The sequence below is a fragment of the Pistacia vera genome, unplaced genomic scaffold (assembly GCF_008641045.1).
Source record: "Pistacia vera cultivar Batoury unplaced genomic scaffold, PisVer_v2 Contig247, whole genome shotgun sequence".
NCBI lineage: Eukaryota > Viridiplantae > Streptophyta > Magnoliopsida > Sapindales > Anacardiaceae > Pistacia > Pistacia vera.
This window is the reverse complement of record NW_022196054.1, coordinates 238,440-266,103: the sequence shown is the minus strand read 5'-3', so window position 1 is coordinate 266,103 and position 27,664 is coordinate 238,440. Positions and strand designations below refer to the sequence as shown.

Here is a 27,664-nt window from a genome sequence, read left to right as displayed (position 1 = left end):
GAAATTTATTGCTTTTAATGATACGATCAAACGTATATAATGTCGTTTGCATGATCATTTAAAAAAAATAGAGAATATTTTATTAATTTTAAAAATTATTAAATATTTAAAAAGGAGCTTTCCTCGACCCTCATGAAATTTAGTCAGTTAACAAAAGTTTGTCTGAGATTTCATAAATAACAAAAAAAAAAATTGCTGCTGGTATATGGTTAAAGTTCACAGTATGATGAATTAATAAATATTTATCTAACATTTTTATCATTTATTTTAACATAAAAAAAATAACGATAGGAAGATCTCTATTATTTCTATAATCATAATGTTATTTAAGTATACCGATAAGAGATTATCGTTATTAATCCTTAAAATTTTGTAGTTATTAAAAACTTCACTATTAAATTATCAAAAACCTCTGTAAATGGTAAGAGTATTTTATAGTTTTCAAAAATTACCAAAACATTTGAAACTTATAAATTTCTTATGAAAATATTAATTAAAAATATATAAAAAACGATTATAAGATTCTATTAAACCAATCTATAAATAATTTATTTGTTGCACCTAAAAGTTATTTTTAACATTATATTCTATATGGTTAGGTTTAAAGATATTTGAGTCCAACTTAAAGTAGATAAAAAGGATGTATACAATAATAACCTCTAAAAGAATCAAGTATCTTCCTATATGCATAAAGGTTAAACACAATTATAAGAATATATGAACTCACTTTTGAAGGGGTCGAGGGCATGACCTTAAAATTCAGGATATTAATCCTTCTTCGATTGCTAATAAAGATAGTCATTAGAATTCTTATTCAGTCAATAGTTTCGAAATCTCAAAAGATTAGTTGAGATGCGCTTAATCTAGCTCGAACACCCCAAATTTTATATATATATATATATGTTGATTGTTATTTGTATTTATATTAAATCTGAAAATAAATTTATAAATATAAACAATGGTTAAATATCTAAAATGGTTATTGTATTGAAGGAGAGTGTAATATACTAGGTTTAAAAAAAACTTTTTTTTGTATTTATCGGGTGTGTAGGATTATAAGTTTATAACAACTCCATTTTTAATTTAACCAAGTAGATACATAAAAGACACATCAATTAAGATGATAATTTTAGAATATAGTTTAGGATATATATATATGAAATTTTGATGATAAATTTATAAATATTTAGCTAAACAGTGGTTGAAATGGGAGTCACAATCATAGGAATATATGATGTCAGTTTCTTGAAAAGGAGAAAGTTATGTCAATTTATTGGTGAAGATAAATTAATTAATTAACTAATATAAAAATAAAATAAAATAAATGAAGCTAAAGGGGAGGTTGTGTTAGGCGAACCTATCCACATCTAAAAAGTACCACCAAATAAATATTTCATTAATTGGGTTTCTTGACTTGAAAGCATGAAGAAACATTAAATTATTTTATTTTTTTTAAATATTATTTGTAAATAAATAATGTTTCAATTTTAATAATTTTTATTAAATGTTTTTGTAACACAATACAAATTAATGGGGCATAATAATCACAATCTTTTAGTATTATATAAAGTGAAATGTAATATGAAATTAGTGACAATGTCTTTTCCCATTTCTTTTTGCAAAGGTTGTTGGTTGGTTGGCAAACCAAAAGGGGATTGAAAATTGACTAATTTATGCTATTGAGTATTGCCCACCTTCTTCAACAACCCTACAAATCTATGTATTTTTATTAATTAATTTTAAAAATCAACTTTTTTTTCTTTTTTTTACCGGAAATATCCAAATCAACTTACACGGACCTTAACTAATCTTCTAAGACTCTAAAATTTACACCGAGTAAATCCCCTCAGTAATTACCCCTATTAACAATCAGTTTGTCTATACTACAACTAGTCTTCTGAGATTTTGAAATTGACAATCCCCTCAATGATCACTCATATTAATAACTCAGGTGAATCAAACTTAAAACCTCTTGAATAATACACTCAAAGTCAAAAGTCCTAATTAACCGTTGGACCACCCAATGATAGTTAATGAAAAATATTAAATATATAAATAAAAAAAATTGACTTTTTCTGAGCTTTTCATCTTTTTCAATCCAATGGTGTTTAAAAAACAGGTTAAATATAAATACTGTAATTATATTTTTTTTACATATTCAATATTATAAGTGACTTATTTTATAATTAATCCCTATTTTCAAATCTCAATTATAGAAAACAAGTGGCAATTAAATGATTAATCCTTTTTTATAATTGGCAATTTAATGACTAATAAATATAAAATTTTAACAGAAACCCCATTCGTAAAATAAACTCTAGCTTAAAAAATAAGCTAAATGCATTATCTTATCAAAAGAAATTCAACAATAAATATAGACATTTATGATTTCAATTGGTCAAGAAATGAAGCAAAATGCAAAAAATTCAAATAATTAAAAAAAAAAAAAAAACTTCAAATTCTTGAGAAGGAAAAAAAAAGGGGTTACATTGGTGTTCTATTTGAAATATGTATCAAAAACTCACCTCTCTATACAAAGAGATAATATTACAAATAATAATAAGATCAGCAACATTTTTAATTTCTTACACAAATTATGACACTAATTTGGAAAATAGACGCATCTCAAAAATTTAATCCATTTTAGAGTGCGTAAATCCCTCAGTGGAAGCGTTGTGTCATAATTTGTGTAAAAAAAAAATAACGCTCTTGATCCTAACCTTAGCGAGAAGTCTTAGAAGTTATCCTTTGCGCGACGGATGACACCTAAGGCTTCCGAATCATTTGCCGCATCCGGAATACCTAATGACTGCCGTATTTCCAGACTAGAAGTGCGAAGAAATGGATTACAAGACTTCTCCATCTTTAGGGTGGTTGGAATCTGAAACAACACCAAAGCCAGCCAAATTATAAGAACAAGAAAACATCCATGGCCAGGTGAAATGAAACTAATGAAGAAAGACGAGTATCTCATTGGATTTTGTTATGAAATGGGGTCGTAAAACTGGTAACATGGAACGTGACAATTGCAACCGTGTAAACTTATAGCTCCTTATATTCAATGTTTCTATCTCACTTCTAAGACAAATCCATGATAAAGTAAAGAACCCTTGTTTCAAACAATTAGGCCTCCTGTTCAGAATGTAAAATCACATAAATGCAAGAAATTAAGTTCTCTAAGAAACTTATAATTTGTTAGTGAAAGAAGAAAGTCAAAGGAATTACCGTGGGCGAGCCCTTGTTGCGAAGTTGGGCTACATAGGTTGCATAAGATTGGAGGGCCTCGTTATTGGGTTCAATAGACATTGCAAATTTTGAATTACTCTGTCACAATATGTAGACATAGTTAAAGATATTATAAATTTAGCTTGACATAACTAAGTGAGCACCACCAGAGTGCCAAAGAAGAAGGGAAAAATTAAGAGAGAGAGAGACTAACCAATGTATATTCATGACCACAATAGATACTTGTATCATCTGGCAGAGACATGATCTTTTGAAGGGAAGAAAACATCTGCAACATAGAGAACCATAATAACAATGAGTTTTCTGTTTTCGCTAAAAAAGCGAAGTCATTTACAAACTATATATTATTATTTTTTAGCAACAACATCATCAATATAGCTCAAGTCCTTGCAATTTTCTTATTTCATATAATTAACAAATATTCCACCTTATTTTCCTCTACTCTTTTGTAAATGCACTCTCAGCTCCAAACGCTCAAATAAGTATTGGGTGGCAGTTATTCTTCTTCACATAAGAGGGATGAACAATCAAAATAGAATGTCCATGTAAAATATTTACCTGTTCAGGGGTTCCTTCAAAAAGCTTGCCACATGATAAGCTGAACAAAGTGTCTCCGGTAAAAATTGCCCCTGATCCAGGAAAGTAAAAGCTAATATGACCTGTTTGCAATTGAAACATAAAGTGAGTTAGAAAAAGGGAAATAATCTGTACCAAGGTCCACGGTGACATGTAAGACTACATTCATAAGGAGCTGACTTTTGAAGAAAATTTTATGTCAGGCAATATTCAACTATTCAAGGCACTCTGAAAATGTCAATTTCAAACTTTAAGTCTCCACCATAATATGAGTGGTCAGGATGTCCATTATAGATAAGATGTAGCCATAATGCATCATGCCATCACCATTTACCATCAATGCCTCTTTATCTATTTAAAAAAAGAAAAAAAAAAAAAAAAACTACAAGTACCAAATTAACATTCTGTGGAAAAGGTATACGATCTTCACTTTTTGTATATTGCTTAATTATAAAGCTATCAATGAATTCTAAATTGAAAAAATTAAAAAAATTATGATACAAGCAAATAATCTTTGGAATCATAAAATATAACACTATAAACTGGGTATTTAAAATGTGTCAAGAATAGCAGTCACACAACAAAAAAAAAATAAAAACATGACTTTTTTCATCTATGTTTCCAAGTTATAAAATGCTTCTAAAATCATCAGAGGATTTCATAATGAGATTTGAGTGATGAAACATGACCTCGGGTATGTCCAGGAGTTTCAATCACATGCACCTCATGACCTGCAAACATCCACTTGTCTCCATCATTTAAAACTATATCAATGCCAGGAATCCTATCCCTGTCTATTGCTGAGCCAATCACCTACAAACAACAAAGGAAAGCATAAATTTCAGAAAACTTATAGTCATCATGGAACAGACTCATATAAAAGATGTCCCACTTCAAGCTGCCATAGCACAAGCCATCATCATCTGCAAACTTTATGGAGAATTCAATCTTAGAGACAGATCAGGGTTTTCTTTGAAAGAAACAAATTGGACAAAAGCACCATTCTTCACATGAACTGAAAACCAATAATATTGGATAAACGCAAAAATTCGAAGTAGAATTTGCACTTTGCAGGAGATGTAATATGCGTGAACCCCTGACTTAATTTACAAATAATTCTTTTGATTTACAAGTTGATGTTCATTCAAGAGTAAATTACTCATTCGGAGTTTCATTTGGGGAAGAAAAGGAGAGAGTGATAACATAATCATACCTTTGCACCGTACCTTGCTTTTAGCTCCATATTCCCACCAGTGTGATCATGATGATGATGTGTATTTAGTATATAAGTCAAATTCCGGTTTTTCCTACTCAAAGCATCTATAACAGGTACAGCTTCAGAAGGATCAACAACTCCAACTGTGCCTGTGTCCACATCATGTAAAAGATACGCGTAGTTGTCTCTGAGACATGGTACCTGAAATAAGAAAGTAATTATCTAGCGGAAATAAGAAAAGATATAGAGATGCAACTATAGACCTATCCCAGAAGTTTCATCCCTGCGTAGCTTTACTTATCAATAATATAGCTAACAGAACTACCTCTTCGTACTACACTAACCTAAGAGAGTACAAGAAAGGACAGAGAGGAGGGCTTAGGAATACCACAAAAGACAATTTCAGTTGTCGTTTGGAGTATATTGACAACCAATCATGGGACATTTGGCTACGACCAAATCACTTATCTGATACAAATAAGGAGTGCTAACGAAGTGTTAACTTTAATATTCTCCATCAAATCCAGCAGATTATTTAGAAGATCCTTCTGTAAATTAAAATAAAGGTACTTCAAGTATTGTATGAGACAAATAAAAAAAGACGCTCCCATTCTGATCGAATAAAGCCAAAAAGATGATGAGAAACCTTCACAAACTAAACAACAAAGTAAAAACAGTTAGTAAAAAACTAAAACCTACATGAAGCATCTGTTATGCATAAATTCTGAAACAAGATATAAACTCACCAATTCAATTTGCAGCGATGAAGACATGTTGGAAACACTGCAAAACTGAGCAACTCTAAGCGATCGACTTGTAGCTAAATGCAATGTCTTGAATGGTATTGATAACAGCCTCATAAAACCATACAAGAGGCCCTTTCTAAAGCAAAGTTGCCTTGTCCCTGGCAATACACAAAGCCCGCTTGTCCCCTAAAATACAAGAAAACAAATTGACCAAAATTAATTACCACAAAATCATCTAGCAGATAACTTTTGACTTCTATCCATAAAAACATTTGCAGTTCATAAGAACACATCAACAAAATACCCATGTGATCTATCAGCCATTGAAGAAAACCATGCTAAGTTTGCATCCAAATCACAACATTAAAATTATAGTGTACTTGAAAGTTCACAAATTAATAAAGTACTCCATAAAACCATCTAAAATTCATTACAACGTATCAACAAAATACCCATTTGACCTATCAGCCATTTAGAAAAGACTATGCTAGGATTCATATCAAAATCACAAACTTACAGCACCCCATCAGAGCCACTTTGCTTATAACGTACTTGAGGTTCACAAGTATATAACTAATGCATTCTGTCCATACAATCATTAAAAAATTCACGAGAGCATATCAATAATATAACCATTTGACATTCCAGCCATTTACCAAAGACTAAGCTGAGAATCATATCAAAATCACACCCCATTGGACTCAATTTGTTTATAATGTACTTGTGTAATGAAATTTAAATTTTACATCAAATTATCCTTTACTAAAACAGCATCAAATTACAGTTCTTATCATGCAAATCTAGTAACAACATTAACAGAAAAAAAAATATATATATATATATTGGAATTAAAAAAAAAATTGGAAAAAAAAAAAAAAACATTATGATATCATATTATTCGGTAGCATTGGTACAATTTGGTGAACACATCATTTGAAAATGTGTTCCTGAGGAAGTCATATTTGAGGTAAAGAGAAAAATTAATAAATGAAAAGGAATTTACTTATGTATAGTGGTTTTTCACCTTTCGACATTCAGTGCATAAAGAAAAACAATGCCAGAAAGGCAGTTGCGAGCATCCACAATGTGTACTGAGTAGCTGCTGCATGACTTTGTGATGGTGCCGGAGGTGGTACGGATTGGCAGGTGAGACCGTATTTCCCTTCACGACATTTGCTGGAGAAAAGGCCAGGTGGGAATTTTCCACGGAGGTTTATGTAGCTGAACATGGTTGCAGCACAATCAGTTTTCATGTCATTAATTTTATCCACGAAAGGGCAACAAAACTCCTTAAGAGCTGTACAACATGTCTCAGCAGGATAATCTGGTCCTTTGCACTGGCTTGTAAGGATGGTGTAGTTCTTTTCCTCAAAATTTACAGGACATGCTGCGGATCATGAAGAGAACAACATATCATCATACCATTCTATCAAAACAAAATCAATCATTTAACAAGATTTTGTTATTGTTGGATATGTTAATGTTATTTTGTATCACTTCGTTTCAGGATTTTTCTGCCCACTATAANTTGTTAAATTTCAGGGGGGTCAAGGAATCCCTTTTTTATTATTTTAATTTTAATTTTTTTGTTGGGTTGCGAATTTTCGTATTTTTTTTATTTTTGATTTTTGGATTAATGGATTAATTTATTTGGTGGAGAGAAAAAGAAAAATTATTGGGTTTATTTATTGAATTTATTAAATAGGAACCACCACCACCCGTCTACTTAAACATGGGTGGGTGTTACCGGTAACAGTACACCGAGTGAAGAAAAAGGACAAAATTGGAAATAAAATCAAGTTAATGACTACACTGTAAATATACGCTATTTTCTCTTTTATTGCTCTTAATAACTTGAATTATGAATTTTTTTTAAACAAAATTGGATCGAAAGATTTAATAATTTCGATTGATGTTTAATAGAAACTCTTGATTCGGAAAATTTTTCGGTATCCCTATCTATAGGATGTAGAATTTTTTAGTTTTCGTAAGTTTCTTTGTAAATTCTTTTGTTATGTTATTATCGTGTTATTTTATTTTTATCATTTTTTTTTCTTTTAATTTGATGATATTATCATATAATTTAAGCTTTTTGTATGAATCATTAAAGGCATCAATGAGTTATATTTTATTTTTATTTTTATCATATAATGTGAGCTTCAATAATTGATGAAGAGAATTAAAGCCATCTTAAAGAATCTCACAATGATCTTCGTGTTCTTGAGCCATAGATTAAGGAAGACTGAATCAAGGTTTAGCCTAAATAACAATAAGGTCCAATAGAATGTGAAAGTAACACTTAGCTCTTTATTAGATTAGTTAGCATTTGTTTAAAAAATTAATGTAAAAGTCTAAAATACCTCTAATATGTTAATTTTTACTTTATTATAATTAACAAAATTGTTGTAAACATTTAATGAAATATTCGGTTAAAACTTAAAAGCCATTTTAATTTTTATAATTTTTTTATGTCATTTATATAAGATTAGAGTAAGGGTATTTTAGACTTTTAAGAAAAAAAATCTAACTAAGAAGGACCTAAGACCATGTTTGGTTTGTGGATTACAAATAGATGGGATAAAAGGTATTTTGTTTGCTTGAAATAAAGAATGTTGATGGAATGGAAAACAATTTGTCATTTTTGGAAGAAAGTGTCATTAATTTATTCCATTTAATAAATATATTTATTTTGTTTAAATGTAAAATTTCAATTTCAAAAAAATTAAAAATATTGAAAATTTCAAAAAATTCTAAAAACCTCAAACCAGTCAACGCTGGTCAAACTCGTCGGTTGGTAAATTTGCCCTACGCTTCCAACATCAATGTCGACATGTGGAGAGTCAAAAGCCTCCGGTCTCGGCAAGCTCATCGACAACTGATTGCTCACATGCCAACTACGTGACAAAAATTTGAAGTCTAACAAATCTGTCCGACGTTGATCGATTTGAAGATTTTTCAAAATTTTGAATTATTAATATTTTAATAAAATAATTACTGAATTATAAAATAACTTAAAATTTTAAAAAATTGATTTAGGGGTAAAATTGTAAATCATAATTGTAAGAAGGGGTAAATAAAGCATTTTTTTTAGCTATCCATTATAGGTAAAAATCATAATTTGGGAGGAACCCCACTCTACTCTTTTTTAAGGAATAAGATTTGTATTCCTTATGCAACATGAATAAGATTCTCATTCCTTTGTCCATTCACCCCAAACAATTATGACCTAAGTGTTACTTTTAGATTTTACAAGACCTTAATTGCATAGACTAAACTTGAAGGACCAAAAAGTAATTCGAACTTTGATTATTAATAGCTAATCATAAGATTTAGTTAAAATTTCATACAGATTTTATTGATTCTATAATTTGTTTAAATAATCCTTAAGAATATTTTGGTAAACATTTATACAAAATTTAAATATAATTTGTTGATAACCTTACTTCTAATGATGAAAACCATTAAAAAAAAAAAAAAACTAAATTAATTCATATATATTAGTTTATAAAATTATTAATTTATCATATATAGATTTTTAATTTTTATCTTGAAATTCATAATGCTCCATGGGAGATGCGTCACCAAGGTTTCACTATTTAGTATTTACTAAAATATTATTGAAATCTAATTAAATTTATCAAAATAAAAAAATTATTAGTTATGAAATTCATCAAAAATATTTCTTAAAATTTTAAAATGTTCAAAATATTGTAATTGAATTTATGGGAGATAATATATTTAATTAAAAACATTACATGTTGGGTGGGGTAGAGCTATGATTGTGTCACCAACTTTAGGATGTAAGTTTGTCACCGACAGCATTATTTATTTATTTTTATTTTTATTTTATAAAATACGTTTATTTAGAGGGAATTATCCTAAAAAATTATTTTTTAAGGGAAATTTTAATTTTAAATATCCATAATAAAATTTTTAAATAATAATCCAAGGAGGCTGGTGCTTTTATTTAGTAAATCATATTTGATATATTTATTTCTTAGATTGATTTCATATAATGATCATTAATTTGAGCATATTAAAGCTTTTCCGAAATTGTCAAATTATAAATTCTAAAAACTCCATAAAATTATTAAAAATCTCTTTGTTTTGAGGAATTTTTAATAATTATAAGGAATTTTCTATAATTATTAAAAAGTTTGGGTGCACTCAATGATATATACCATTCGTTTTCTAATTGATATAAAATATATTTTTCTTATTTCTTTAACAAAAGAATATACATAATATCTTTTTACAATATCATAAAATTAATTGTAACTTTTTTTTTTTATTACAAATTAATTGTAATTTTATTGTTAACCATTTTGCATATATTTGATTTACATAAAAGTAGGTAAGAAAAGAGAATCCCTACCAATATCCATATTAGATTTTCTCAATTTTCAGTTGACCAAAACAACATCAATGAACATAGATTTGGTAAAAGAGCATTAAACAAATATTATCTTATATTTAGCTGCAAGTCTTCATTCTAATCCAAAGGAACAAAAATTGCCACTATATGATATTTTTATTTATTTTAATATTCTAATTCGAGTATATCACATCAACATGAGTGAAGTACACTAAAGCTTCATCTGAATTGAGAGATTCTAAATAACTGATTTCGTTAAATCCATGGATTTGGTAAAATCCTTCGTTTGATTTAAAAATAATAATAATTGAAATACATGGATTTTGGAAAATCCACCACCCTCCAGAATCTTTCAATTCTTGGGTGTTAAAATCCCACATGATAGGTGAGATTTTACCAAATTCATCTGTTTTAATAAAATGATAGATTTTATTGATATTTTAATTTTATAATACTATGTTTGTTAATAATTTAATATCTCAATAATTACCTTGTACTCTAATTAAAAGAAATATATTTGTCGTTCTCTCTTCTTGAGCTCTTTACCTTTACATCATCAGAATCTTTAGAGCATACTAAAAAAATAATCTACTTGTATATTCTCTTTGTTATCTAGTTAAGAACTTATTGGTAGTGACTTTTTGTTTTTCACAAAATATTAAATCAAAACGCCATTACAAATAACCCTCAAGTTTGTCATATATATAGGCCATTTTGCAAAACAATAGGTCTCATAATATATAAGTCGCGGACAAACTCTGGTTCTATCTTAGAGTTACATCTATGAGCTTTCTTGTGCTATACATGTTTAAGATTTATATATTGTATAACTAGGTACCTCTATAAAAAAAAAAATAATAATAAATAACATAAAAAACGAGATTGTTCTCATTCCTCATATGCTGTTATATTTTGTATGTATAGATGAGTGTGCAAATGTACTTTATACTAGTGAAAGACACTGTTTTTTAATTACATAGTCAAACTAACTAAGTATGCAAGGTTTTTTTTTTTTTTTTTTTTTGGNATCTGGCCGGAAAAGGCCATAACGACGTGTTACGGCACAGATCCGACCGGTCTGTGCCGTAACGAAATTTTCCGGCCAGATTCCGACGGTGGTGGCCGGAATCTGACACTGCAGGTGGTGGGGGTGTTTTTGTCATTTTATATGTTAGAGTCTTTAGTTAAATTAGTAAACCTAAGGGCTTTTTCATAAATTTTTAAAATTTACCTCGTAATACTCCCCTATCCAATAACTCAATATTATCCCTAAAATCCTATCCAAAATACTAAACCAAACGCACCCTTTCTTATTTCAATATTCTAATTCGAGTACATGACATCAGCCCGAGGGAAATACACTTATCATTATATATAGTATAAATTTTAAAAACACAAATATCCAATAATGATAAGTTTCCCTTTAATATTTGAATATAAATGTTAAATTTAATGTGAAAATACATGGAATCCAGTCCCCATAAAACCTAGTAAGTGAATCAATTTATCAAAATGGGGAAATTATTTCCAAGTTGACAATGATATTAAAACAAACAACAAGAGAATTATACAACAATTGAGTTTTAAATATTTCACATACTGAACAATTCTGCCTCAGGAAATGTGGAACACTCTTGGTTTTTAAGTAGTGTAACACATACTTGAAAATTGGAGAACATCCAGCTCATAGTTCATCCTGCAAGATCAAAAAAGGAAATATTTCAGGGTTTCTGTCAAGAGTACTTGATTTTAGAGCTATATGAACATCAGTCACTCGCATAACAATATTTACACTCGTTGCCAGAAATCCCTTGACCCCACTTAACAAAGCCTAGGGGAATATTAGCATGATGATATTCTCACTTCAAACGCTCCTGGAAAACCCCCATACTCACTTAGCGGATTTTTAAATGCTAAAATCTCAAGGAAGTAGAAAATCTCATATGGTATTTTATCAAGCCCTCAGAATTCACTCTAGTTGTATTCAATGAATAGCATAAGAGTCCAAGGATTTTAGGTTTCAACACAAGTGCCAATAGAAATAGTTAGCAATAATCGCTTGTATTTCGGGTGTAATGTAAAATATGCTAGTTTCATCACCTGCATTGTTGTACTGAATACACTATTGCCCTCAATCCAAACATTAACTACAAGTTTATTAATTGATTTCATTTTTACTTCCCTATTCTTTATGATAAGTAATTAAATGAGGTGCAGAGATAAGGCTCTCCATCGCACGAAATAAATGGGAGGTGAAGGTTGAGCAGCCCCATATTCCACATCAATCACCAGAAATAGCAAAATACTCTTTGGATGGATAGAATGAGGAAAATAAAAAACGAAGAAGAGAGAGTTTCTTTCATGCTTACATGGTAATCGTCCAAGTCATAGCGGTCACGCTGCAAAACAAAATTTTTGAGATCAAATTCATGTTTTATCAAAAGCAATAGAAGCATCACGGTCATTGTAATTACTATAACCAAATATTCAATTCTCACATGTGAACCATATATGTTAAATATTTCAAGGCCAAATAAAGGACCATTCAACCAACTAGATGTTTTCCTCCAAACCTACATCCTCATTTATTTAGCCATTAATTTTTTTGTTTTTTTCCTGACAAGAGACTGACAGAACAAACCCGTACGGGTTATTCACTCAAAGATAATAGCCAATTTAGTCTTCTCCAAACATGTTTTTCACAATTTGCTTTCATCAAACTTATTCATCTATAAAATAAGATTTTTCAAGGATGGTCTAAAGATTCTCTTTCTCTTTTCTTAATCCAATAGGAAAATAAAACAAGCCATAATTTCTTCATGTATGTGGTTCCTCATTTTTTTTCTTTTGACAAATACTTCTACCCCAAAAAACCAAATTGTTGCGAAGCTCTACAAGATACAAAAAATTCAATGTAATGAACCAAAGACACTTGGCTAAATGAGACATCAAATAAGCAATTAATAGAGGACTTCACTTCCTCGAAACAAATAAGAGCAAAAAGAATCAATTAAGACTAGGGATGATTGTCTTAAATCAAATTAACAATTACAATAAGAAGCAAATTACAGTCTAAATAAAAAAAGAACATGGATTAGAAGAAATCATGAGACACATTACCCTTCTGCGCTGCTTCCTTTCTTCATACCGGCGATCCCTCTCTCTCTTCCTCTTTTCACCTTCCTCTCTAGCTCTTCTAGCCTCCTACACAAAATAATCCACATTACTTTTACAAAGATTCAGAAAGTAAAATTGAGAATAATTATTACATCAATTGCAAAACCCAGTACGGAAAGTTCACTAAACCTCTTCTTCCTGAGCTTTCCTCACTTTTTCTGCCTCCTCAAATGCCTCTTTTTCAGCCTGAAAAAGGTTAGAAGTGGGAAATAACAGATATGTATAAGAGGTCTTAACATCAATCTCGTGAAAAAAAGAAAACGAAAACTTAGGAAAAAGAAATATCAGAAAACAGCAGCTCACCTCCCGGTTACTGGCCCAAATATCTTCTACAACTTGTTTTGCATATTGTGGATCATCACAAATCAAGATATTGTCAAAAACTGAGCCAGCCTTCACCTGCAATGCAATGATTGATCCACTTATTCTAACATAACTAAATTTCAATTAAGAAAAAGTACAATATGATGCCATAGGTTGAAGAATGTTGGCCTATGACATGAACTATTGGAATGACATTATAATCTGTAGATATCATAAACTTTAATTTGCACTGTTAATCTTATCAAAGAACACAAGAACATTCATGATAATTACCTGCCAAACTTCAATTCCCACATATTTTACAGGCTTCAGCACATAAAGGTCAGGGTCATCTTCAAACTCTGGACAAAAATTAAGTGGGGAAAATATTTAACATTTTGCATTAAATTTGGAGAGTGAAGTTTTCAATAATTGCAAGATTGTTCAGATTGTGAAAACAAGTGTACCCAAACAAGTAGACAGACATACAATTCATGACATACAGGTGCATATACTGATGAATATTTGCTCAAAAAATAAAAATAAAATTAAAAAGATATTACCATATTTTTGAGTTTGGTCTAACAATTGGTCTATACGAGATTTCAAGAGGTTCTAACCAGCTAAATCAGTGGCCTTTCACATTCAAATTTTACTTTTTAAATCATTACTATTGTGTTTGGGCCCAAGACAAGGTTCAAAAGCACATGGCCAAGGCCTAGTATGCACCCTACCTTCAGCTGGATCAAATCATGGTAAGATACTTTGGGTAATCGCTTATTGATATTTTAGCACAAACCACTGGCTCGTAGCAGTGCACATAGGAGTTTAACTTAAGCAAGATGTGTCAAGAATGTCAGGCTGCAGGTTAATCTGGAACTTAAAAATGAGTTTTCAATAGTATATAGGCAACTGAACTTGCTTGCAGCAGTTTGACCATACAATCTGGTTCAAGTCTAAACATAAATTTACTCTACCTGGATAGTCTGATCAACATTTCCATACAATATTTTTATTTCTTGTTTGATTAACATTTAAATGGTTTTCCTCAACTCTTCAATGTGTGAAACCATCTAGTCCCTGAATCTTGTAGAGATAGAGATTTACCTGGGTTATCAATCCATGGAGTCTTCCACCTTCCCTTGTAGTTGGGGTTCTTGATTCTCTGCAGTACCACAAAAATTTCAATAATTTAGACACTGCAACAAAAATATCTGGTTTGAGCTTTCTATTTCAAACTTGAGCATACCTTGCGCTTCCATGGTCCTTTGTAAGCTGGATTTGGAATCTTAGGTGCCCTCCATATTCCATCCTCGTCTTCATCCCAGTTATCAGGCTATTCGACAACAGCAAGATAAGGTCATGCAAGGTCATAAATTTATTTTTCCTCCTATGGCTTTCTACCAACAAATAAACATAGACAAAGATCAAATAAAATCTTCTAATTGATAATAGAGTCACCCTTTCATCAAGATAAACTAGGCGGCAAAAAAATGAGTAGAAATCCCTAAGCAAATATAACCACAATCTATCGCATCAATTTTAGAAGGTTTTATTTAGAGAAAGAGAGAGAGAGAAATTTCTGGTGGGTTTAGTAACTTTTATGTGTTGAATCTCACTAAATAGACTGGACAGGAATGGAAGACAGCATAATGGATGAAATTGTTAGCCAATCAACGAACCTCTTTAGCTTTTGGATCAGGAATCTCAGCTGGGATTGAATCATATCCCTGCAACAATAAGAGAGGTAAATACAAGTGTAATTTATGTGGAACAATGACTAATACAATCTCAACCATTAATATGAAAGAGAATCATACATCACACCTTTGGTTTTACATCATTAGGATCATCTATATATTCTCTATCATCCCAGTCGGCTGGCTGTGAATGGAAATATATAAAAAAGTAAGAGAAGAGGCAAGCCTAAAATAAGCAATACTTGACGCCTACTAATGAGAAGGGAAACAATGATAGCTAGACATATAACTGAAAATTCTACTCAAATAAACTGTGGTTTTCATAATGATAAATGCAATCTTCAGAATAAAACACTTCTAATTTTTTTTTTTCCACAACTTAAAAACTAGTATGGTAACAATATTCCATAATTTGAAGTACCACAGTTTAACACGAATATTACAGAGCCATGGTTGTACCTTTTTCGCTTTAACATCCTTGATTTTCCGTGGGGGAAGTATATCCCAATCTGTGTACATGCTCCCTGAATCTCTTTCTCGGTTATCAACTAGGATGCTGTAACTTGCATCAGGCCTAAGAATGAACGTGTAGAAGTGTGTTAACTTGTCTGTTTCACATTGTAGATCCTTCTTGATGGGATAATTTTGACCTTGATAGGACAGTATAACATGAAGCTTTTTTGTCTGAGAGCCACATATATCTGGTCCAAACATCAAACTGCACAAAAAAAGTTACAATCAGAGGACTTATATCTGTGTATACTGCAATTTAGTAATATCATGTATGAAAAACATAGGGGATATAGGTTAAAATTAAAATCCTTAAAAAATGTTTTACAAGTATTACAGTCCAGTCCGAATTGATAATAACAAGGTAAAGTTTTATCTAATACATTACCATCGAGCACCGAACTCTAGAGTACTTTACATAGCCCAGTCCAATTTCATGTACTAAAAGGGGCCTGAACTTTAAAAAAAAAAAAAAAAAAAAGGCATGGAGAACATACAACAATTTGACTCACCTGTAAGGGGTATCACCACCAAACTTCTTCTGATTCACATAACCAGAATGAAGCTTAATGTAACCACCACCACATTCAATGTCCTGTTCAAACTTAATAGAGTACTGGACCACTAGAGTTCTATTCTTGTTGCTGAACTCTGGTATCTTTGCAGATATGGCATAATGTTTGGCATCATTATATGTCTGAATACCTGCAAGATTTCCAGGCATCATCAGTATCTGCTATGATCAGCAATCCTAGGTAATCAGTAACACATGGAGGTGTTACTTTATCCTATCCTAATATTCTCATTATTATCTAACATCCCATAGCAATATGGTACTCACGTCCCAGTATGGTAGAATTTCCTACTTAAGCCTTAGCTTCAATGAAGTTATTAATCAATCATTTCTAAATTGGTTTCAAACGATCAACAAAGCACAAAATATAAGTTTACTAGTAGCTCTTAGTTTGTTGAAACAACAATTAACTATTTAAACCATTTGTCTTCTATTAAGTTACTAAACCAAGTCCTTCATATTTCCCGTACAAATAAGCATAAGGGAAGAAAACATAACAACTTCAATATACTTAAATTTTTAAATGATCAATGAAATATGCATCAATGTGCAACACAATCAAACCCACGAAGTTCTTCAAAAATCCAGTGATTTAATATATACGCAAATTTACTACATATTTATTCCCAGTATAAAGTTTTTCATTTTCTAGTCAGTTAGAAAATAGAGGCTTGATAGGAGCATTTTGTTACTTTCTTTCTTAATTTCCCTCCAGTAAAATGCTGAATCTGCGTTTGGAACATGTTCTCAATTTCCGTTTTCAGAAAATGCAAGATCTTACTTTCTCCATTTATAATTAAAAAGCAACAAAAAAGAAATTAACTTTTTACTTTAAATTAATATTCTATAAGTCATTTTAACTTGATTCCCAAAATTATTAAGAATATCAAACAAAATATCTCATATATAAAATACATACATTTGTTATTTTCAAGAAACTCTACCCTTTCAGTAATTTCTTCTTCAAACTGTCGCTTTCAGAAAACCATACCAAGCATATCCTCAATTCTTAAAATACCAAAATTGAATTTTATATTGCCCTTTTGAGATAATTCTTCAAAAAAAAAAAAAAAAAAAAAAGAACATTTAACAAAGTAAAACCACAAAGAAAACGTAAACAACTTTAATATCAAGACGAGAAAACAGTTAAAAAAAAAAAAATGCTACCAAGAACGCAATACTACTTCAATCCACAAACAACATGATCTACAAAACATGTCAACAATGCAGAAAAGAATCAAACCCAGAATATTACACAATAATGAAGTTAATAACAAGGAACACTTAAAAGAAAAAAAACTTTATTGAGCAGAACATTTTTTTTTGGAACTTTAACTTCTGACTTGAACTTGAACTTGAACCATCCTCGTAATAATATTAGTGAAAGCAATACCTTTATCATCAGGATCTCCGGACCATTTCCCGGCGGTGTGCTTAAAAGTTCCAGCCTTTCCTTCAGCTCTCTTCCAGTCTGATAAAACCCATCTGCTCTTCCACCCATCTAACAAGTTTGAACCCAAAAAAACGATTTTCAAACCCTGGTTATGATCAATTCATCAGCTAATCATCAAGTCTGTGCACTGAAACGAGAAAGTTTTACCTTCAAAGCGCTCTTCAAAGAAGATTTCGGAGGAAACGCAATGGAAGAGAAGAGATGAAAGTAGGAGGAGAAGTTCTAGATTCTTCTTCTTCTCCTTGTTTAGTAACATTTCTGCTAAAATATTCGAATTGACTATAGAGCAAGCTGATCAGCTCGCTCAATTTGGCATCTTATAGTAAGCGCACAATGCGTTCGGAAAAGTAACATTTCCATCCCTCAGGTTTATAAAAACTACATTTTCATCCTGGGGCTATAGTGTTACTTTTAGATTCTTATGGACTAAGGGAATTTTGTAAAACCATTGGGATGAAATGTAATTCCATTTTATTAAATTTGATTTTACAGTTCATGGGAATATTATTAACCATAATAATTTACACCCGAGTAATATGGTCAAAGGCTTAATTTAATTCGCTCCTCTAAGAAAAAATATTTTGTGAAAGTGCAATTTTTAATTCTACGTATAAATGTATTAATTTCATCCCTTATAATTCATTTGTCATCTTTAATTTCTTATTTGTTGAACTTAATTTAACCTCTTAAATGCAATTTTAAACTATATCAGTCCCCATCATTTGTTGAACATTACACTTTGATCCCAAATGCAATTTCTTGATTCCCCAATTGCACAAGTGTTACAACAAACATTAAGCTGTTAATGTTGTGTAGTACTTGTTCAGTGTTCCAAGTTAATATATATTTATTCAAAATTAAACTAAGAGGATAATATATCATGATTTGAAATTAATTTTCAATAATCAAAATAAATTCCAAAGCTTGGTATTCAATAAAAAGGAAATTAACAATCCTCTGAAACTAAAAAGGAAATTAACAATCCTCTGAAACTATGTCATAGATAAGCAAAACTATGTCATAGATAAGCAACAACATTAGATCATTCTTAGTTTTAACCATTGATCAGATTCGATGGTTATCGATTCAATAACATTATCAAACTCAGCATCCAAGTATGCCGCTTTGCATGCGGTTAAGGTCATAACTTGGAGAGTTTGAAGCAAGTATTAACTTCGAGAGTTAAATTGGTTAGATCCTTTAAGATTATACAAAAGACTTTGTTTTGTACACAGCGGCGAAGGGTTTCGGCCAACCTTCGCCCACCTGACAAATATCTTGTCGATGAAAACTGATGCATCCTTAATGCCAAGTCTTATGTTGAAAAGATTAAAGGAAATCAAAGTTGACAACTTTCATCTTGGAACTATATACATTGCAATGTCAATGGAGGAACTGTAAAACCAAATTTAGAATCAAGAAAAACAATTTCCATTCTGAATGGAAACAAAACACACATTCAGAAGATCAACTCTCTACTCTCCAAACTGTTTTCCTTTGTATAATTTCAATAAACAAATGCAAACTAGAGGGTGAAAAATTCCATGCATGCTTCACATCTTCAATGCCTTTTTCTTTTCATAATCAATGTGACTACTACATCTATACCTCAAACCCCTGTAGGATTTATGTACATATAAATCATATCACTGGGCTCCTGGAACCACTTGGTGGTTTCGAAGCACAGATGCTATAGCTCAATACCACATATAATACACTGACAACACTGCATATTAGGTGGGGAAGGGAAAGTCACCTTTTTGATTTTGCTTCGGTTGGTCGAATCCGAGGCGATGATTGTGATCCACCACCAAGTGCGGCGGCGGCAGATTCAACATGTGTCAGGAGATACTCATATATCTTCTTCCTTAGCCTGTCGATTATCTCAGCCGAGACATGGGGTGCTTCTTCGTCCTTGCTTGTACTGATTTTGTCTAACCAGTCATTCACACTTTTGAGCTGAGTCAACATCCCTGCAATTTGACCATTATCAGACAAAGATGACGTGTCAACATCAGCATCCAAGAACCTTTCAACAAATCCTAGGAACCAGTCCTGGGACTCCATTTGCAACATCTCTGCCAAGTCCACTGCCTCATCTAGGCCATCTCCCCTATTCCAGTCTGGCAAGGGTTGGACCTGTGCCTTTTGACCACTGGCTGGACCATCTCCTGGTCTGCGAAGAGCTCCTGATGCGACGAGTTTAGAGCAGACTGTTACACGGGGTTTCCCTTGCGGTTTTGCTGAGGAATTCCTGGAATTTTCTAGCACTAACATGGGTTGATTGCCAGAGACAATCTTTTGGCCAAGAGCAGAGGCCAAAGGAGGTACAAGAGTTGAAGAAGGATCTTTACTAAAAACAGAAAAGGATGATAAATTGGTGGCCAATGCAGCTTGGACCCAAGATGCTGCATGTTTCCGTCTATCTGATGCGATCTTTAGTGCTTCTTCTGATGGATTTTCTTCATGATCTGGGGATGAACCAGTTGGTATAATTTTTGACAGAGAATCGGCAATCATTCGAGCATTATTCAAGCTTGAATGAAGTGTCAAGAATTGCTCCACAGCAGGCTGTGGATTGTCTTCCTTGGCTGATGAAGTTAGCTCAGAATACAAGCTGCAAGAAGAAAAATAACAGAAAACAATTCAGTTGGACAGAAAAGGGGGAAATTGAAGATGCGTAACTGTATAGATAATTCTGAATAAATAACAAAATCAACCTGGCCAAAAAAGTAAAGGATCAACTCATGGTCACACACACACCCCCACCCCCCTCCCCCAAAAAAAAAAAAAAAATTATTTGGAACTTCTGCCATAACTTAAAACACTTTTTACATTATACCAAAAAATTTGAATTTCCAACAATCACTTCAGGCAGAAAAACTCCTAAACTTCTCATTTGCAGCCCAATATGTCCTGGACATTGGTTTCTATATATACGTCCATGAACAGATTTCCCGAGTACCACAACAATTCTATAATGATTATGTATCCTTGAACCTTCATCTATCAATAATCAAAAGCCTTTGTCATACAAATAGGCTATGGTTTTATCAAACCATCTATCACAATTCCTGCTTGGTTTGGCATTCATTATACCGACCATGCTGCTAAGGTGTCAGGTAGGATTTGTTGTTGCATTAAGCAACTTCAGACTTGCACATGTCTTGCCATAGGCCTGTAGACCTATATCAGTATTAACTTCTTTAGAGTAATCAGCCAAAGTGTATCAATATAACCAACAAGATCTGCCATGTGCAAAATTGTACATGAAGCTCATAACATAGACAGCAGAAATAATTAAGGTGTCAGCAGTCCCTCTACCGGCTATTACTAATGTCACAACAGCTCACCAGCACAAAAAAGTTGCATCCAGAAGGAAAAGAGTATGTGCTCTCAGCTATCTTCTAATTCGCTCACAAACAGGCCAGGTAGAGTTTAGTATGAGTTACAAGTATAGAGAAGGGAATATGAGAACAAGAAAAGCCAACTACGAATCATCAGCTCTCACATTTCTTTTAGCCAAGAAAATCAAAATGCCAGCACCTGTGGAAATTCTAGATTCCTACATTACGGCAGAAAAAAACCATTAATAGCTCATTTTGGTGGAGATCATAAATCTATGCTCGTCCACAGGATAACACACAAACAGAGACATTCCATATTAATCTGACCATTTTTTATTGACCTTAAGGTCAAAGCATTCATTAACTCAATATTTTGATAAATATATCCGCTTGATGAAAAAAATCTACACAAACTAATAGAAAATCAATACATCTGGCCCATGTTTGTGTAACATTGGCCAAGCGCAGATTTAACAAACAGTTAAATCAGATGAAATAATCGGCAAAATTGTTTTCAGTGCCAGAGAGCTTAAATTTACCCTGTTGAGTTTGTTTTACAAATTTATGTGATATTCCTTGGTCACTGGTTACCAACTAACTTTTCAAGAATCCAGAAACTAATATAATCAACCTGGTATAACCTCAGAGACCTGTTTCTAATCCAACCTAATAAAGACGTCTTCCACATATCGTGCAGTACCTCCTAAAGCCTTCAGGTGCAAATATAAGTAATGCACCATCGCTCTAGAGTCTAGAATTATAATTTGAACAATGGCAGAAATGTTGTTTAATTTTGACATATTAGGAGATTNAAAAATTTGAATTTCCAACAATCACTTCAGGCAGAAAAACTCCTAAACTTCTCATTTGCAGCCCAATATGTCCTGGACATTGGTTTCTATATATACGTCCATGAACAGATTTCCCGAGTACCACAACAATTCTATAATGATTATGTATCCTTGAACCTTCATCTATCAATAATCAAAAGCCTTTGTCATACAAGTAGTCTATGGTTTTATCAAACCATCTATCACAATTCCTGCTTGGTTTGGCATTCATTATACTGACCATGCTGCTAAGGTGTCAGGTAGGATTTGTTGTTGCATAAAGCAACTTCAGACTTGCACATGTCTTGCCATAGGCCTGTAAACCTATATTAGTATTAACTTCTTTAGAGTAATCAGCCAAAGTGTATCAATATAACCAACAAGATCCGCCATGGGCAAAATTGTACATGAAGCTCATAATATAGACAGCAGAAATAATTAAGGTGTCAGCAGTCCCTCTACCGGCTATTACTAATGTCACAACAGCTCACCAGCACAAAAAAGTTGCATCCAGAAGGAAAAGAGTATGTGCTCTCAGCTATCTTCTAATTCGCTCACAAACAGGCCAGGTAGAGTTTAGTATGAGTTACAAGTATAGAGAAGGGAATATGAGAACAAGAAAAGCCAACTACGAATCATCAGCTCTCACGTTTCTTTTAGCCAAGAAAATCAAAATGCCAGCACCTGTGGAAATTCTAGATTCCTACATTACGGCAGAAAAAAACCATTAATAGCTCATTTTGGTGGAGATCATAAATTTATGCTCGTCCACAGGATAACACACAAACAGAGACATTCCATATTAATCCGACCATTTTTTATTGACCTTAAGGTCAAAGCATTCATTAACTCAATATTTTGATAAATATATCTGCTTGATGAAAAAAATCTACACAAACTAATAGAAAATCAATACATCTGGCCCATGTTTGTGTAACATTGGCCAAGCACAGATTTAACAAACAGTTAATCAGATGACATAATCGGCAAAATTGTTTTCAGTGCCAGAGAGCTTAAATTTACCCTGTTGAGTTTGTTTTACAAATTTATGTGATATTCCTTGGTCACCGGTTACCAACTAACTTTTCAAGAATCCAGAAACTAATATAATCAACCTGGTATAACCTCAGAGACCTGTTTCCAATCCAACCTAATAAAGACGTCTTCCACATATCGTGCAGTACCTCCTAAAGCCTTCAGGTGCAAATATAAGTAATGCACCATCGCTCTAGAGTCTAGAATTATAATTTGAACAATGGCAGAAATGTTGTTTAATTTTGACATATTAGGAGATATTATTATCAGAATTTATAAGACAGTAAATGAAGTATTAAAAGAAAAAAAAATGCTTGTACTACCAAACTTTCTTTTATTACGGGACTGCTGTACCTTAAACATCGTAGCAAGCTCTCTGCAGCAGAAGCCTCCTGCATAGCCTCTATTGCAGCAGTCTGTGCAGCATCTCTGTGCTTCATGACTTCCTGCAATAATAAATGTGGAAACAAGCGATAAGATATAATGAAGTGTAAAGCAGAAAAAATATACACATTTATTACTTTTCATAAAATGGTTACCTGATATATGTTTGTTTAAGGGAAATGAAACAAAGCCCAATAAATCAAGTAACAGAAGGCTCAAGCCCCTGCTAGTCAGGATTAGACACCATTTTTTAATAAATAAATCCAACATATCTCAGCAAAAGGCTTAAACCTTGAGATTTTTAAGCAATTCTACACTGCTGCATGATTTTACAAATCACTAGAACAAAATTTCCAAAAAGGCATGCATGCGTAATAACTTAACAGGCAGAAACTTCAAATAGACACTTTGACCAAGACTAAGGAAGTTATGAAGATTCAGGATCCAAGTCATCATATGGTTTATACCTTTCCAAGCTTCGAAAGTGAAGAGGGGAGTGCAGTCCATGAAACACTTCCATCTGTTAATCTTTTACTATTTATTGGAACCTTGACCAAATTTCCTGGTAGACCATTATTATTAAGCTCTCCCGATTTCCTCCCAATCGTAGTTCTTAGTTTATTTGATTTTTCTTGATCATCCAGTGTTCCATTTGCTGGAACTTTCTTGGTTGAGACTTGAAACTTATTCTCCTCTTTAGATGACTTTGCAGATATAACCTTATTCTCCTCTTTTGATGGCAACCTCTCACTTGATGTGCTTTTCCTAGGAGCCTGGAAAATATGATTAAATTATATTTAAGGACACAATTGTTTGACATTAGTGGTAAAAAAAAAAATTAAACAAAACAAAATAAAGAACCCAGCAAACATTAAGTTTAAGGACAAGAGTCAGAAAATTGTAATGTTGCATCACAAGAATAAAGAAAAAAAATCAGAGATGAAGCATCATTTAGATGCTTGACACAACTCACAACCTGTACAATTTTTTTTTTTTTTTTTTAATCTGAAATTCTACAAAATTGATAGACCTTATATTTAATCACAATAAGGAATAAAATTATGAAACTTTGCTATTTAATTTAAAGATTAATGATAAAACTCACTGAAGTACTTCGTGCTTCAGTCTTGGGATCATGTTTGGCAGCTCTCAACTTTGAATTCTCCCTAGTCTTCACCTCCATATTCCCTTCCCAGCTCTTCCTCAAAGCCTTTGCCCCAAGCTCAAATCCCTGCACTATATTCTTGATCACCGGTACCTTCCTTGTGGTGGGACTTGCTGCACGAAGAGAACTCACCTTTTCAACTGATCCCACCCACGGTGTAGCCTTATCCAACCCCTTAATCTTTGAATGCTGCTTAACCCCATTTGCGAATTTCTCAAACGAAGTAGGCAACGAATAACAACTCGTGGGAGAAGAAGGGATTGACCTAGAACTTGAAGTCTTCAACTTCCCCATACCCTCCTTCTTCAAATGTATAGTCAATGCCTGTTTTGACAACTGAGACTTTGATCTACTCAAAGTCGCCACTGTCTTCTTCTCCAACAAATCATCTTTAGCTCTGTTCCCCAACTTCTCTTTCTCACCAACATGATTCTGATTACTTCCTATCACTACTTTTAAAGGCGATTTTACTTTCTCTCCAGGTTTAGACCCTGAAGAACTATTACTACTACTCTTATTATTATCATTACTAAGGAACCCAAGAGAGTGAGTTGCCACAATATCTTCAGGGTTCCCTACACAAGGATGCCTACCGGGAACCGGTCTAACCCCCCGAAGAATGGGGACAGGAGAGGCAGATTCAAGTCTCTCAACATGAATAAACTGCCCTAATTGAAGCTTATCACTAAGAATCAGATCATCATGTTCATCAGGTAAAGATACATAAGTAGCATGAGATGAATCTGAAACCTTCAAATAAAACCCTTGGTTGGGGAAAAGCTCACCTCCTGCTAATGCAGGGACAATGCTCACAACTTGCAAGAGAGATGACCTGTGTTCACCAGCAACTTTCACATCAGTGTTCATATGTTGTAGAAGCTTGAGCAGCACACCAGGCACAAGATTCGCCATTGCCAAGACTCTCAATTTGCATCACTTTTGGAAGCAACCCAGATGGAAAAACTCAAGATTTCAAGTGACCACACAAGAGATCTTGAAGAAACAGTTGAAAAGACTGGATTTTGATGACAACCCAGATTAGAATAAAGATGAAAACACTTTATTCCCAGAAAATATTTGTTTCCAGAAACATTTGAGATTCAGGAAAGGAAGCGGTTGAAGAGTAATAAACAAAAATGGAAAAACAAACGAGATTTATTACCAATGATGGGAAGAAATTAGATTAAACAATGAAGCATCAAATTTTGGTAAGCAATTAAATCAATAATAACAATAATGGTGTACAGCTTGGAAAAAACAAACAAAAACAAAATGAATTTTGCTAAAAACTCACCAAACCAACACAGAAAAAAAAAAATGGATTAAAAGCAAAGGGGGAGTGGCATTTTATGGCAAAAAAAAACACAAAACAGAAAGAGAAGGAGGAAGCAAGTACAAGACTTGAATCTTTTGGCTGGACTCACAAGTTACAATAAACATAAAAAAGAAACAAAGAAAGAAAAAGAAATAATGACAGATGAAAAATAGGCCAACCCAGAAGTGTAAAAAGGCAACTTTATGAGTGGAGATGAAAGAGAGAGAGAGAAAAAGGAAGGAAATTTAGTAAGAAATGAATGAAGTGTAACATGGGGTGAATGAAGGAGAATGAAAATGTTTTTGTTTGGAGAAAGAAAACAACAAAGAAAGGTAAAAGGAATAATTGAATGCCACAAAGTGCATATAATTGAATGAATGAATTGCATATGAATATGATATACTTCTCACATTCACATATGAGCCGTGTCAGAGACTGACACTCATTTCAGAAATCTATGTATGCGTTTGGTTTAATATTTTTATCCCTATTCTGGATCCTATTTTTCAAATAGCGTTTGGTACAATATTCTCAAAATATTACCCTATTTTTTTTAATTACATTTTAACCCCATAAGGTTATTAATTTCACTAAATACCCCCTGAAAAAAAAGTTTAAAAATTAACAAAAACACCCCCATCAACCCAACTTGTCAGATTCCGGCAACCACCGTCGGTGATAGCCGGAATCTGTACAACGGCCAAACTTCCGACCAGAAATGGCCGGAAGTTCACCGCTGTGGCCTTTTCCGGCCAGATCCACCACGGATCTGGCCGGAAAAGGCCAGATCTGGCCGTCAGCGACGGCCAAAGAAATGGCCGTCGTTGACGGTCAACGACGGCCAAATCTTGGCCGTCGTTGACCGAAAACGACGGCCACATCTTTGGCCGTCCCTGACGGCCAAAGATGGCCGTCGTTTGGCCTTTTCCGGCAAACGACGGCCATAACAAACCGTAGATCTGGCCTTTTCCGGCCAGATCCACCATGGATCTAGCCGGAAAAGGCCATAACGACGTGTTACGGCACAGATCCGACAAGTCTGTGCCGTAACGAAATTTTCCGGCCAGATTCCGGCGGTGGTGGCCGGAATCTGACAGTGCAGGTGGTGGGGGTGTTTTTGTCATTTTACATGTTAGGGTCTTTAGTTAAATTAGTAAACCTAAGGGCTTTTTTATAAATTTTTAAAATTTACCTCGTAATACTCCCATATCCAATAACACAATAATAACCATAAAATCCTATCCAAAATACTAAACCAAACGCACCCTATATTATCTTACAACTGCATCATTCACACAGGAGACCACTGTTGGAATGGTGTTAGGTAATTCAATGGAAAATGAAAGAGTTACCGTAGGTTACGTATCAAATCTATACATCGAATAATGTGATAAAATCTTGACCGTTGATTAATATTAATTGATAATAAATCAATAATTAAGATTTTGTCACGTCATTCGATGTACAACCTTCGATGACTATAACATTACTCATTAATTGGATGATTTAATTGATAATATTATAGGATCATTTTTTTTTTAAATATAATATTAAAAGATCGATTTTTTATCGATTTAACTCAACCTAATAGATATTATCTTAACAAATTTGGTAGATAGTGAGTTCATATTGTCTAGTGTAATCTAATGGTATCCAAATGACTCAACAAATATGTATCGAATTGGTTCAATTTGAATAAATATTTAACGAAT

General features: G+C 32.7%; 3 protein-coding genes across 4 annotated transcripts; all 3 read right to left on the bottom strand.

Moving 5' to 3' along the window:
• Positions 1-2,437: 2,437 nt before the first annotated feature.
• Positions 2,438-5,989, bottom strand: LOC116132033 (probable hydroxyacylglutathione hydrolase 2, chloroplastic). Its single transcript, XM_031417715.1, has 7 exons — positions 5,785-5,989; positions 5,036-5,239; positions 4,512-4,635; positions 3,805-3,905; positions 3,440-3,514; positions 3,226-3,324; positions 2,438-2,881 (listed from the first exon to the last, which is right to left on the bottom strand). Exons 1-7 carry the CDS (start codon positions 5,896-5,898, stop codon positions 2,735-2,737), a joined length of 864 nt encoding a protein of 287 aa, XP_031273575.1. The 5' UTR covers positions 5,899-5,989; the 3' UTR covers positions 2,438-2,734.
• A 5,567-nt stretch (positions 5,990-11,556) lies between these two features.
• Positions 11,557-18,175, bottom strand: LOC116132008 (calreticulin-3). Its single transcript, XM_031417689.1, has 14 exons — positions 18,024-18,175; positions 17,817-17,924; positions 16,362-16,554; positions 15,799-16,057; positions 15,467-15,523; positions 15,322-15,369; positions 14,889-14,975; positions 14,747-14,804; positions 13,934-14,001; positions 13,640-13,735; positions 13,466-13,522; positions 13,280-13,363; positions 12,529-12,558; positions 11,557-11,855 (listed from the first exon to the last, which is right to left on the bottom strand). Exons 1-14 carry the CDS (start codon positions 18,130-18,132, stop codon positions 11,844-11,846), a joined length of 1,266 nt encoding a protein of 421 aa, XP_031273549.1. The 5' UTR covers positions 18,133-18,175; the 3' UTR covers positions 11,557-11,843.
• On the bottom strand, positions 17,845-26,265 carry LOC116132007. Of its 2 annotated transcripts, XM_031417687.1 has the most exons (5): positions 24,578-26,265; positions 23,940-24,245; positions 23,443-23,534; positions 19,633-20,493; positions 17,845-17,961 (listed from the first exon to the last, which is right to left on the bottom strand). In XM_031417687.1, the coding sequence occupies exons 1-5, from the start codon at positions 25,547-25,549 to the stop codon at positions 17,955-17,957; spliced, it is 2,238 nt and encodes a 745-aa protein (XP_031273547.1). In that variant the 5' UTR covers positions 25,550-26,265; the 3' UTR covers positions 17,845-17,954. The 2 variants fall into 2 exon arrangements, with proteins under 2 accessions (XP_031273547.1, XP_031273548.1); XM_031417688.1 differs by lacking the exon at positions 17,845-17,961 and having other exon boundaries at positions 18,850-20,493; positions 24,578-26,260.
• Between the last annotated feature and the right edge of the window lie 1,399 nt (positions 26,266-27,664).